Source organism: Camellia sinensis, chromosome 4, assembly GCF_055761805.1.
Source record: "Camellia sinensis isolate YWXY chromosome 4, ASM5576180v1, whole genome shotgun sequence".
NCBI classification, from domain to species: Eukaryota; Viridiplantae; Streptophyta; class Magnoliopsida; order Ericales; family Theaceae; genus Camellia; species Camellia sinensis.
This window is the reverse complement of record NC_138964.1, coordinates 200515119-200529537: the sequence shown is the minus strand read 5'-3', so window position 1 is coordinate 200529537 and position 14419 is coordinate 200515119. Positions and strand designations below refer to the sequence as shown.

The 14419-nt window shown below is 31.9% G+C and overlaps 1 protein-coding gene across 1 annotated transcript; it reads right to left on the bottom strand.

Moving 5' to 3' along the window:
- Positions 1–2873: 2873 nt before the first annotated feature.
- Positions 2874–9194, bottom strand: LOC114276827 (formin-like protein 6). The gene is made up of 4 exons (XM_028218665.2): positions 6231–9194; positions 5929–6137; positions 4905–5146; positions 2874–4321 (listed from the first exon to the last, which is right to left on the bottom strand). Exons 1-4 carry the CDS (start codon positions 7553–7555, stop codon positions 3527–3529), a joined length of 2571 nt encoding a protein of 856 aa, XP_028074466.2. The 5' UTR covers positions 7556–9194; the 3' UTR covers positions 2874–3526.
- Between the last annotated feature and the right edge of the window lie 5225 nt (positions 9195–14419).

Below are 14419 nucleotides of genomic sequence, written 5' to 3'. Positions count from 1 at the left end.
AAATTTCCCCGTCTTTTAATTTTTTTATTTCATAAAACATTTTCCTGTACAGTCTTGGAGACAAATGAACAGAGCCATAAGTCATGACACCTGGTAGAGTGCTGGAGACGAACTTTTGTCAGATTTGTTGTGTCTTTTATTCATTTGTTTTATTTTCTCTTTGATATTTATTTTGTATGATCATTGTATATAAAATACCATTTGAAATTTGTGATATTGTTTTGATACTAAATTTGTCAAATGAAAATAAAATGAAAGGGAAAATTCATACATTTTTTGTGTATGAACTATTGTTCAAGTAACAGATTCTCAATAAACTATTGCTCAAGCAACCATTGTCGATCAATTAGATAGGTTGTCAATAAATCATTGTCAGAGAAATCGGAGGGTGACGAGATTATCCAAATTAGGTTTAGCGGAAGCATTATATGGGATTGTGATTGAGTAGGAGGGTCTATGGTAAGCAATTACTTTTATATACATACATAAATGGTCTGATTTAATTCTAAATTGAAATTGACACTATAAAATTGTGGATCAAATCATAAAGTACAATCTACCAATTTTAGGAATTGGTACCAAACAGTTTTATCAATAAAAGCCAAATACGATTTGGTTTGGACTGAATAGGTTCGGACTGAATAGGTTCGTAAATTTTTTTCCCAGTTTTTTTTGCTCATAAGCATAACAATGATACCATGTGTTAATATCATATATCAATGAAAAATTTCACAATGCGATATTGAAGATTACATAATTGGGTCCATGGGGTAAGTTCTTTGATGGATTCAAGTTACCACTATCAGTTAAAGATAGTACTATGTTGTCTAAAAAATAAAAGACAAAGTAATCATATGTCTAAATTATTTGTTATTTGTTTAAAACATAAGAGAGAAAATGATAATGCATTACTATCTAGAGTGCTATAAGTCGGACTTACCAGATAGTTCTTGTGAGAATCACTTTGATATAACGTTGGCTCAAGCACTCAGTTATAAATAATAAAAAAATCTCTATAAAGAGCATCAAACATGGACTTACTGTATAGTTTCTATAACAGTCACTATAAAGAGCATCAAACAAAGCAATGTTAGGCAACAATATTGTATACCAACAATCCCTTTCTCACAACAATGCTCTTAAGACTAGAGTGTATGACAATTTAACTTCGATACTACTTGTCAGATTGAGTTCCACCATATTTTCTAAAACCAATTGGTATTAAGAAATTTTTTATTTATATTGCTTATAACATTCGACATCACATTTCGTCGGTTTATTTTTAGAATAACCGTATAAAGTAACCATTATGTACCCAATAAATCCTAACATCTCTACATTCAAAAAAAATATATATATAAATAAATAATAAGTCCCAAAATCTCTATTAGGATGAGATAAAATTGTCCACCCATTTCCACCCAATTTTGTTTGTGAATTTTTTGTACTATTGCAATCAATATTTGGTGGTGTTCATGGCGCGTAGTCAAGACTCCTTACCTTGGTTTTATAAGTAACTTAGCGCGATCATCCCTTCAAATTCAAGCTTTGTCAGAAGACCAGAAACAAGCTCGTCGTTGATTTTATAGTAGAGAATCTGATACCCACAAAAAGGAGCTTCTTAGCCCCACTCACTCTTTGGTATGCCCCTCTAATTTCCTTCCCATTCTATTCTATTCTTTTCTTTTCTTTTCTTTTTCAACCTTCGTACCCAACCTATGACCTCTACTTTAAAGACCCATTAGTACACGCCTTTGTACCATTTTCATTTTAGGCACTCAATCACCAATGAAATCTCTACGAATCATACACGATCTCTTCTGATTGCACTACCTTTTGTTTTTGTTTTTGTTTTTTTTTTTTTTTTTCTGATTGCACTACCAATGGTTAGTGTTTTGGGAAAAGTACTTTCACAGTGACATTTAAGTTTTGTTTGTGGTCCTTTAAAAAAAAATTAAGCCTCCGTTTGGGAAGTGGGTTAGCTTTTTGACTTTTTGATTTTTTTAACTATTTTAGCCTGAGCTTAAAAGTTTGGTTTGGGAAAGACTTTTTGGCTTTTTGACTTTTTTGAGTTTTTTTGTGAGAGAAGAATGTAATGATTATGGGTTGGATGTGATGTTTTGTTTGTTATGGCTAAAATAGCCTATTTTGTTTTTTGTGGCTAAAATAGCCAAAAAAACCTGCAAACCTACTTGCTAAACACAGGCTAAAAAGTCATTATTTTATTTAAGTTATATTATTTTATTTAAATCACATCATTTCTCTAAAATATCACTTCAAACCTAATTTATATTCAACTCATATTTCATAAAGAATAAAAAAATACACTTATTTAAATCATCCTAAACCATCCCTTAATCAGTGTTCATCACTCTACATACATGATTTTATCAGTGTTTGGTTTTAATTTTTTTAAAAATTAAAATTTTTATTTCTCGTATATCTTTGTTTTTAATGAATATTTTTAAAGTTTAAGAGATTTTTTTTTTTTACTCTTTTTGATATACCTCACTTAAATATACTTAAAAAGTAAAATATTTGTAAAAGGTAATAAATAGATAAGAATACAAAAAAATATACTAAATTTTCATATATATATATATATTTTATATTTTTGATATTTAATGAATTTTTTTTAAAAAAAAAAATCACAAACATTATACCTTTTAATTATATTTATGTTAAATATATCTAAAAATTAAAAAAATAACTTAAAATATTAAAAAAAATTCAATAAAAACAAAAAAACATGAAAAATAAAAAATTTCAATTTCCTGAAAAATGAATCTTAAAAATCTAAACCAAACAAACTGGAATAATTCCCAACAACAATCTAAAATGTAAACACCAAGATGTGTCCCATGATGATAACATTTTGCTAATTATCAATAAAAATATCATTAAAAAGGAAGACTTAGGTATTGTATGGCATCAAAACACTATTTCTCCTGAAGACGTATTTAAATGGAAAAAAAAAAATCAACTATACTAATTTCAGTTGAACTGCTAAAAAAGAGTAAAAAGAAGTGTCTTTTCTTGATTCAGCAATCGGTGCTGGCTTTACTGACTGGTTTCGAATGTTGATTGCCTTTGGTGTCGCTTTCATGTGATTGGCCGGAACTATGCAGAGCATCTTGTTCTTGTTCATGTTTTTATTTGACGTGCAGCTCTCGATTCTTCTATTATTCTACATACTTTTCTTCATTTGGAAGAAGCTCTACTCTTCAAAGTGAGTGATCCTTGTGTGTCTAGTATGTATGGAACACACTTAACTCGACATTGAGAAGCTCCTCTAGTAACCTGATGGTTCTACCAAACCAACATCCGCAGCAGAAGCCACATTGAACTGGCAGTCAGCTAATGCCCTTGCCCAGAACAAAATTCTTCAACAAATTGAAGCGATTTGCTGTTCCTTATAATCCTATTCCTTCAACATGCTGTAAATACAAGAATGTAAAATACCCATAAGATTTCTTCGATCAAAAAAGTCCTAAAATAGTTTCGAGTGCTTCATACTAGCATATCCTTATGGTGATGAGCTTTCCTCATCCGAACTAGTATCGTGTCTCACATTGTATCTGTTAAGAATGGGTAACGATGCATTTGCGGGAATACGGAAGGATCTAGCAGATCCGACCATCGTATTATCCTGCAACCTCCCTACTTCTTTGCACACATTATCCAATATCGAGAGAAAGTCTCTCACAATCATGAAGATCCGGAGAGGATGTGCCTCTTCTTTAGCAGCGTTGCCATGAAAGTACTCGGTCACCTCTTTCACTAACGATAATGCCATTCTTTCATCCACTTTAATCCCAGTGATTTCGTCGTCAGCCTCTTTGAGAAATGTTTTCATTGATTCGAAGAATTTCCCTTGCATATTTGGTTTCTCGTATTGCAAAACCAGTCTTACTTTCTCAAGCCCTGTTTCAAGCTTCGACACGTAGCTGTTCAAGACATCTGAGTCCATCCCTGCTGCTTTTTTAACATTTCCAAGTTCTCTGCTTAAACCGGCAACAACTTGCAATCCTTGGTTCTTGAAATCCTCCTCCTTCAATTTAGAGTTCATTTTATTTGGGAGACTTTCAGTCGTAGGATCAGAACCTGTACCTTCCGATCTGATAATCTCCTGGACCACAAAGTGTAGTAAAGTAGTTTTCCCATCTGTCCCCTTAATATCTACTAATTTTAACAGTGTTTCGAGTTTAAAAGCTATAGCATCGCCACGGTTGGTTCCAACATTCATTCTGTTTCCTGTCCTGAGAACAGCTTCAAGGATTTTGAGGAATAACCGGCTGTTCTTCAATTCCTCACTTGCTACCTGCAAATTTCAAAAGCTACATCTTAAGGGAAAATTCCTTTGAGCATAACAGAATCAAGGTTATTTGAATATTATGATTCATGATTTGATTCATATTATCCGATACGAGTTTCAATCAAAATGATTCGAAAATTGCTGTCACGTCTTAAATTGAGTAAACCGTGAGATTCAATTGCAATTTATTACAAGTCATTGCGATTCAGTTTTGTTTGCATAACACATGAAACGTCATTTTCGCAAAATAAAGAAAGAGACCAATTAATTATATTGTTAAATGTGGTTTTATATGTCTATGCATATCTATAATTTAGTTATATTGATATTTATTTCGCTTTAAATACTATGGGTGTATTATTATGCGTGTAGATATATATAATTATATATTAAGCTAAGTAAAGTGAATCTTAGGATTTACTATTTTAGCAAAACGATTCACGATTTGACAACAATGATTAATAGAATATCACGTTTAGCAGCTTTTGTTGCTTTAAGTTTGTAGGGAGAAAACATAAACAACAAATATTAAGCAGCAAATTCAAGAGGTTTGAATAACTGAGAGTTCAAGAAATCGAGGCAAATATACCTCCAGGGTTTGAAAAGACTTCCTCAAGTACTTCACTTCTGTGTCAAAGTTTGCTCTGTATAGCATGGCTTCAACTCTTTTAAAGGCAAACGGAATATCAAGTAGAGTCTTTAGAAATCTCTCTGCAGACCCTAATTTTGAGATGTCGCCTTTGTAGCCCTTCAATTTTATCTCTTCTTCTTTGGTTGGAGCCATTTTCACCAAGGTTTCCAAAAGATCACTGCCCAAGCCTTCTGGATTTCCTGTTGCACAACATATATACGGGCATATGATGAAGCAAATCTTCAGATGCAAGATGCATAATTAAGGGTCCAGATCATAATTAACATTTCATTGACATATTATTATCCTCCATTAGTTATTTTTTATTCTTATTTACACAATGTATTGAAATTCTATGTATTGACTGGCATTGCATGCATAACCCAGACGATGTGTCCAGATAAAATTAGTAAATGCAACTTCATCATGCCCATTTATTAGCAAAATTGTATGTACGATTAATTTCCTTCAAGCTATATGTGTAAATTTAACAAAAAGGAAAACAAATTAAGATAAAATGAGGAAAAAACATAATATGGAGTTCTATTAAATATATTGTTGATGTTTCCTACTAGATAGAAACATGTCGGGTTTTGTTGTTGCGAAACCATTCAGACTTGGATTTTTATAATTCCAAGCAATTCTGTTGCTACACATATTTGACATAGACTATTCACTGATGAATCCAATAGCTCATTCATGTGAACAACAAATATTTGACATGGAATCTGCCTTTGGCGAAACCCTCAATTATAAATTTACAAATCATATATAGCAGAGAGAAGATCATAAACTATCATGCTGAAGAATAACTATTCAAATATGATAAAATTGGCGTCAAATAACATGTATTGTATGTTTATATAGGGATGACTATTGTTTATGAATTGAATCAATAGTTAGCATTGAACCAGATTAACCCTACGAGTTGATACACAAATACCGGTTTTCAACTATATTTTAGCCGTTGATCATTACATACCATCTAGAAGTGCTTCAGACACCTCATCCCGGGTCACATTCAGCGCTCGCAACAGTATAGCTATGTTCTGTGACTTCTTTGGGTCCAACACTCTGTTCTCATGTTCAACAGGAGGCAGAACCGATTTTCGAGTTACTTCTTTTGGAGCTTTTGGAACTGAATTTGTCGAATTACATCCAAAAAGAGTTTCCATCATATCCTCATTCAATCTACAAACATTCCAAAAAATTGATTTTAACATCACAAACATTCGAAACTATCAATATGTATTGTAACATGTTTTCGAAGTGTATTGTACTTACTGAAAAGAGCTCGATTTCAGCTGATCCCACACCGTTGCTCGATCCGATGTTGCTCGAACTTTGTCCCAATGCAGAGGTTTCAACCTAGGTTTTGATCCATCTGCATCATCTCCATCAGCCCTCTCTGAAGAATCGACACCATTGTTTAATTCTTCAGGTCTTGCTTTCTCAAAATTGGCTTTGGAATTGGGAATTCTTGATTGTAACTGTCTCAATTCTTGGGAAGGTCTAGAAGTGACACTTGCTTCTGACCCTTCTAATTTCCTCGGCGTTGAGATTGGTGGCGGTGGCGGTGGCGGTGGCGGTGGCGGAGGTGGTTGGTTGGTGATTGACTGAATACACGCCGGTGGCGGCGGCGGCGGCGGCGGAATCTGCTTGATTGACGGAATGATGGTGAGTTTGGGATTCGGTGGCGAGAATGAAATCCTTGTTTTGGGCGAAGTTCGCATGGAAAAAGGAACAGAATTAGTGGTGGTGGTGGCTCCACCTTCAGCTTTCCCACGCGCCGCCACCCAGCTCCGCCGTGAACCAGGCGTGGAAGACCCATCATCATTGCTCACCAACGAGCACTGTGGCGTATAAAACTCCGTCTCATGACTCTCCTCATCGGAAGACGACATTGGCGGAGGCGAATTCATGATCGGAAGTGGAGGTTTTGGCAATGGAGGAAGAGGCTGAAGCTCCGGACTCGGTCTATACCGATCCGATCTCTTAGCCGAACCCAATTTCCGGTACGGCGACGACACCAACCCATTTGTCCCCTCTTGGACCGACGATTCGTTCGTCGGCTCCACCGTCCCAACATACAGAAAACTCGACGGTGGTGGTCTCGATTCGTCGTGAAACCTCTGCGAATTCGCTCCAACGAGCTTCTGGGACGCGCCGGAGTGTTTCACTCTGTGCTTGTAGAGATAGAATGCGAGTGCTGATAACATGCCTAGAGTCACAATTCCGACTGAAATTGCGATTGCGACTTTCTTGGCCGGTTTGATTGGCTGTGTGGCAACTGGGTTTGCCACGGCAGCGGTGGTGGTGCCATTGGCCTGTGGTGGTGGTGGTGGTGGCTGAGTCTGATCTGGGTTGGGGACTTCCGGGAAGAATGGCTGGTCGGAATTGGGAGAGGAAGGGGGTGGAGGAGGTGGTGGTGGTTCCGGAGGCGGAGCAGAGGTGGCCGGAAAGAGGGGCTGGTGGAGGAGTCTTCTGGGGATTGTTTGATTAGAGATCAAATCTGGGAAGCTTGTGAGTTGGTGTGGTACTATGAAGGACACAAACAATGATAGAATGAAAAGGTGAGTCACATGATGATGATGATCAGGAGCTCTCATGGCGTTCCTTTCTGGATTTGTTCTGTTTTGTTCTTTTCTTTGATGATCATCACCCAATTCATCTCTCTTTGATGATCTTTTCTTTGTTGTTTTGCGATTTCTCCCAAATTCTCAAATTGGCAAGCTAGAGAGACAGAGACCATGAGAGAGAGAGAGAGAGAGACTGTGTGTGAAAGGAAGCTTCTTTATGCTGCAAGATCTCGATGCCATGGTGGTGGATGACATCAGCTAGCCGTATTTTCTTTTTCAACCATGCTTCTTTTTTTTTTTAATCCTTTCTATCTATATTATAATTTACAAAAAAAAAAAAAAAAAATTAGGGAAACCGCGCTCTAACTTTGAGTATTAAAGAGGTTTAATATGTATTTTTTATTAACTAAGATCTTTTGATAAAATTTATTTATGAAAAAATTTATGTGAAAATTGAAAGTTTAAATATTAATAAATTATGAAAAAAATTATGTGAAATTTTTTGTGTTGGGATGAAATTTTTTTGTGTCAAATTTCTTCTGTAAAAATATTAAGAAACCTCAACTAGTATAAAAATATTGTATGTCATTTATCTTATGAAATTTTAATATCATAAATCTTAAAAAAATCTCGTTATAATTTAATAATATATTTAAATTTTAAAAATAATTAATAGTATTTGTTTCTAAGACTATCTCCAATCCAACACATTTTCTTTCATAAAATTTTTTTTTGTTACTCCAATCATTTTATCAAACCAATATCAAATTCAGGATATGTTACAGTTTTCATCAAATTGGGCCTCTGTTTGGCAAGTTAGTTTTCAGGCTTTTTTGGCTATTTTAGCCACAAAAAACAAAATAGACTATTTTAGCCATAACAAACAAAACATCACATCCAACCCATAATCATTACATTCTTCTCTCACAAAAAAAGTCAAAAAAGCCAAAAAGCCAAAAAGCCCTTCCCAAACCAAGCTTTTTAGCCCAGGCTAAAATAGCCAAAAAAGCCAAAAAGCCAACCCACTTCCCAAACCAAGCCGAATGGCTGTGATTTTCACCAATTTACTATTCAGAACCGTTGGAGTTGTAAATAATACAACACCATTGAACGATCGGCTGGATATCCGACCAATTGTTCTTCTGAACAACCACTTCAGTGAAAAATTACCCACAACATTTTTCATATTTTAGTGACAATTACAGTGAACGATCGACCGGTCCAATATTAGCCCGATTGTTCTCCCAGTCAACAAATGATTTGATGACACTCCAATGCGCGCGCTATCAAATAGAGTTTTTATTCAATTTTTTATTTAAATTAATGAAACAAATGAGTAAACGTTTGAAATGTCCTAATAAAAATTAATTCTCCAATTTCTCCATTAGAAATAGATAAAAATTGCCAATTGGACTAGTGTAATTGGTTCTTTTTTGACAATGTAATAGTAAGTAGTGGTCCAAAAAAAAATTTTGTGGACTGAATCTAGTATGAATGGCTCATCTTATATTAAAGTTCCGTTTGATATTGGTAACGGTAGTCAATTTTTTTGTGTTATGAATTTTTTAACTTAACTTTTTTAGTCTCGTTTGGTTTTTTTTTTTGTTGAATTTTTTTAACTTTTGTGAGAGAAAAATGTAATGATTATGGTTTAAATGTGACATTTATTGACTTATATAGCTTATTTTGTCTTTTTATGATTTTTTTAATCTCAAAATGTTTATCAAATGAAGACTAAATTGCGATTTGACAAATATTTTTAACAATTTTTTTTAAAAAAACAGGCTAATTGTTTTATTAAAGAAGACAAAATCATAACAAGTAAAAATATGGATAAAATAAAATTAACTAAATTAAAATAATTCTTAAAATTTTATCTTTAAATATGAAATTATAAATTTATATTTATACTACACAGGTTACTTATTTTTCTTACTTATTTTTTTTTAGACTCTTGTTTTTCTTTTTTTTGTTTTATTTGACTTAAATTGTGGGGGACAGGTGCGGAGTGGCAGTAAGTGGTGTTTTGAGTAGTTAATAAAAAGTTAATTTTTTAATTTTTTAATTTTTTTGATATTTTTTTTTTGGTAAAAAATTGAGTTCTTTTGAGTAAAAAAAATAATTATTTTGATTAAAAAAATTAAATAGTCAAAAAATTGACTTTTTATCAATGTTACCAAAATGCCCCTAAATATATACTTTTGTGGGTGTTCTTTTTGGATTGGACGATGATGGCCATGTATGTATCCGCTTATGATTTTAATCCAACGTTTCATGCCTTTTTAAAAAGTATTTTAAGAATTAAAAAAAAAAAGAAAAGTGTCTTTTGTTACTTCCGAGGAGATACATTTTAATTTTTGTAATAAAAAATTTACACTTTATAGTGCATGAATATGAAAAATTTTACGAGTTTAATTATTAATATTTATAAAATTTATTATTATTATTTAAAATATAGCTTCTCTAATATAAAATAGAGATGTAATGTAAATCCTAAGGACATTAATTATTAAATTTTTTATCAAATAAATGATCAAATGTTTTATATTAATGTGTGCTTTATTTTTTTGCGGCAAAAATACTAGAAATTTTAAAAATTCTTTTAAAAATTTTACCAAATGTCTTACACGAGTGTGGGACCCACATGTAACTCACATTGTGTAGGTCTCACACTCATTTGAGACATTTGGTAAAATTTTTGATAAAATTTTTTAGATCTCTAGCCTTACTTTTTTTTGTGAATCCCATACTTATATGAGACATTTAGTTATTTATTTAGTAAAAAATTTAGGACCTATATTATTTTCCTATATAATTTGTCAATGATGCATTAAATATAGTTTCTCATTAGATTCGGTTAAGAATAATGCTATATGTAACAGTTAACGTACTAACTAATATACCAACAGATGATGTGACATAATTTTAAAAGTTTTGAGTATTTGTAATTTGTATAATAGGTGAGTCAATAATAATGGTATAACACTAATTGATACACTAATATGTATATTAATTAGTACATATGGTACCACCGATTTGTTAACAAGTATCCTAAGAATATTTGTTAATGATGCGTTTAATATAGTTAACCACATAGAACAAAGAAAAGACAAAATATATGTGTTGGTTAGAGATTAAACTACCATTTACATTAATTCTTTCTATTTTAAAATTATATACTTTTTGTAATAGATTTTTTTTAAATATTATTTAATCATAAAAGTAAATGAATTTATTTTTAAATAACATTTTGTGTATTTTTTAAAAATTTTAAATGCCTTTTATTTTTAATCATAATTAAATTATATGGTGTAAGGAAAATAAAGGACATATTTTTCATGATTTTTCATAAATTTTTTATATGTCCTTTATTTTTATAATAAATACAGTATAAAAAATTATATGCCCTTTTTTTTAAATTTATATATGCCACTTATTTTTATAACAAATATAAAAAAATTATATGTCCTTTATTTTTTTAATTTTTAGATTCATTTTCTTACACCATATGATTGCAAATACAGGGAATTTAATTTTTTTAAAATCCACGAAATGTTATTTAAAAATAAATGTATTTATTTTTATGATTAAAAATTCTATTACAAAAAAAATATAATTTCAAAATAAAAGAAATTATTGAAAAGGGTAGTTTAGTCTCTAAAAAAATATTTAATATATCCTTAATAAGTTTTCCTTTTATTAACAAGGGCAAACTTTACTTTACTCTCCTATGGTATAGGCCATGTGCCGAGCAGCCCCCTAACGTTCGAATATCACCACATAACCCCCCTGTGATTGATGGAGTGAAGTGCACAGTTAGTTTTTCCTTCTATGCTAATAGGCTGTGCAATACACGCGAGAGCTGTGCAATTGGTCATGAAAATATGATTTTTCATCCGAATTAAATGACTAAAATGCCCTCATCTTCATCACCTATTTCCAAAGCAGCCTTTCTTCTTTATTTTTCAAAACTCAGATCTAAACATCTCTATCCAGAAGAAGGGGAAAAAAAAAAAGAAGTAAAATTATAAACTCCCACCGGTATCTCCATAATCAAACCACTCCTAGTGAAAGTAAGACTCAGCGTAAAATTTTACAAAAAGAGTTGTTGCCAACGAACCGAACATTCATGATAAAGCCTCTCAAGGGCTTCAACCTGCTCAGGTGTGTAACGGACATATTTCCCATTGTCCACTGTTGTCTTACCATCCTTGCAAGACATTTCCATCATCACTTCAAACTCAAAAAACACTTTCCAAAAACACAAGCACCTTAATCTTCTCTCATTCTTCTTCTTCAGAACAAACCCACAAACTTTAAAACTAGCACAAACCCATCACTGTCTCAGTCAAAGCAAACAAATAAACTCTAAAAAACAAGTATTTGAAGAGAATGTCTCAATAGGTTTTCAGGTCCTTTGGGTTTATAATACTATATTAAATCGATCACGAAATGTAGGACAACTAATTACCCAACTGAAACGTTGCTAATCCTTCGTTTCCCGCAATATGAAACAGCTCTAAACACAAGAAATTTTGAAATCTTTCGTATTCAGCGCTTTTGAAACCAACAGAGACCACCGAAGATCGAAACTTTATCAAGTGTTTCCTCAAAAAACACTAAAAAAAGCATTCGCAATCACAAACTCTGCTCTCAATGTCCCATTCCTCAAAAACCCAGATCACAAACTTCTTGTATTTTTCTCACTGACGATTCGAATCCAAAAAACCCCAAAAAAAACTTTCGAGGAATCAAAGCACGAACTCGTGAAACTGAGGAAAAAGACGCTAAAAAATGAAGATTTATCGTAAGATTGGAGCTATGAGTCTTACGCTAAGAACCCAAATCGAATGAAGCAAACAAACATCGATCTTCATACTCATCCTGAAGATTCCCCTGCTGATAAATCATTTGGTGTTTTGTCATTATCTATCTGATAACTTGGGTGCTGTATAGAGATGGTCTCGCCGTCCATGGTGGCGGTTTTAGTCGTCCACTGTGTTTTTCGTGGGTTTCATCTGTCCATGGTTATGATTTTGCTTGATTTTAGAGAAATGGTAGGGTTGTAATTTTAGAGAGAGAAGGAGGAAGAACATGGCATGTCTTTGCCTCCATTTGGGAAGTAGGTTGACTTTTTGGCTTTTTGATTTTTTTAGCTATTTTAGCCTGGGCAAAAAAACTTGGTTTATGAAGGATTTTTTGGCTTTTTTTACTTTTTTTGTGAGAGAAGAGTGTAATGATTATGGGTTGAATGTGATGTTTTGTTTGTTGTGGCTAAAATAGCCTATTTTATTTGTTGTTTAAATTAATTTGTTAAATCAAAACCCTAATTTCATATATCAAAACCCTAAGTTCTCTCTCTTGTTCTTCTCAAATGTACAACTATTGAAGAAGAAATGTTAAACAAATGTTATATATACAAGGGCAAAATAGTCTTTTTACTTTGGGGGGGGTTATGTGGTGATATTCGAACGTCGGGAGGGGTAATCCGTACATGGCCTATACCATAGGGAGTAAAGTGAAGTTTGTCCTATCAACAAAACCCTTTCTTATTTTATAACCCAGTGTAGTTACGAAACCTATTCATATTTTTTATGTGGTACTTTAAATAATTATGTAGTACATTTTTTGTTTTTTGTTTTTTTGGAATGAATATGCTAACTCATTTTTGTCACCTAACTGAAAGATAAAAATGGTTTGTGATTTTTCATTTATTGAAAATATTATATCAATAATTATATGATATTTCAAGAGTATTTAATAATTTTTTTAAAATAAAAATTAATGAATTTTGTTGAGGTGTTTGACACACATTTTAAGAAAAAATTTTAAAATTTTGTTTGGTTCCAATTTTTTGAAAAAAAAAAAATTCCAAATTCACTTTCTCTCTCTTACGTCAATCAGTGTTTCTCTCTCTTCTCTCCTTCTTAATCACTTTTTCTCTCATACATATCTACTTAACTACAACAAAATATCAAATCATCTCAAACTCTAAAACTATTTTCAAAATATACAACCAAACAAATAAACAAAAAAAATTCTAAACTCTCTCCTCAAAACACAAACCAAACACATGTACTTTCTCTGTAAAATTATGTGAAATAATAAATTTTTTTATATGGGTTAATTATAACTGCAATTTTACTCTGATCCCTTCACTTTAAGTTAAGTTATACAGTATTATTAGAAATTTCATGGAACTTTTTTTTTATATTATTTTTAATGGAACTTGTTATATCAGCTACTCTTGACATGTTTTTCAACTCACTAACACTTTTATATTTTTATAAAAAATTATTGTACTTTCGCTAAAATTTCATTTGATTTGTTTACTTTTAATTTTTGTTATCTTCATTAACGATAAATAGACGGAATGATGACATTACAACTTGAGTGAAAATATAAAAGATGAGCTAACACAACTAAATTTGAAAGAACTAAAATGAGATTATTAAGAAAATATAATGAACGCTAACTGTATTTCACTACAGAATAAGTATTAAGGGTAACCGTTTTACATCAGGTCAAAGTATATTTTTGTATCTTATTAATGACCTCTTTTGGAAAGTGGGTTAAAAGTCACTTTTTAATTTTAATCTATTTTGAGTCACATCATCTCTCACATTTTTTATTAATTTTTTTTAAAAAATCAAAAAATTAACTTATAACTATATTCACAAAACACTCTAATATTTAACCTGGCCTAGTCCAATTGGATGAACTGTTGTGATGTATTGGGACATTTTACGAAGTTCATATTAGCAGTGGGTTGAACCATTAACAATAAAATACATGTGTAATATTTCAGACTTATTGAATAATTTTTTATTGGTAAATCATAAATATACTCTATCAGATTTAACTAAAATATGAATCGTCTCTTGTAATTTTAAA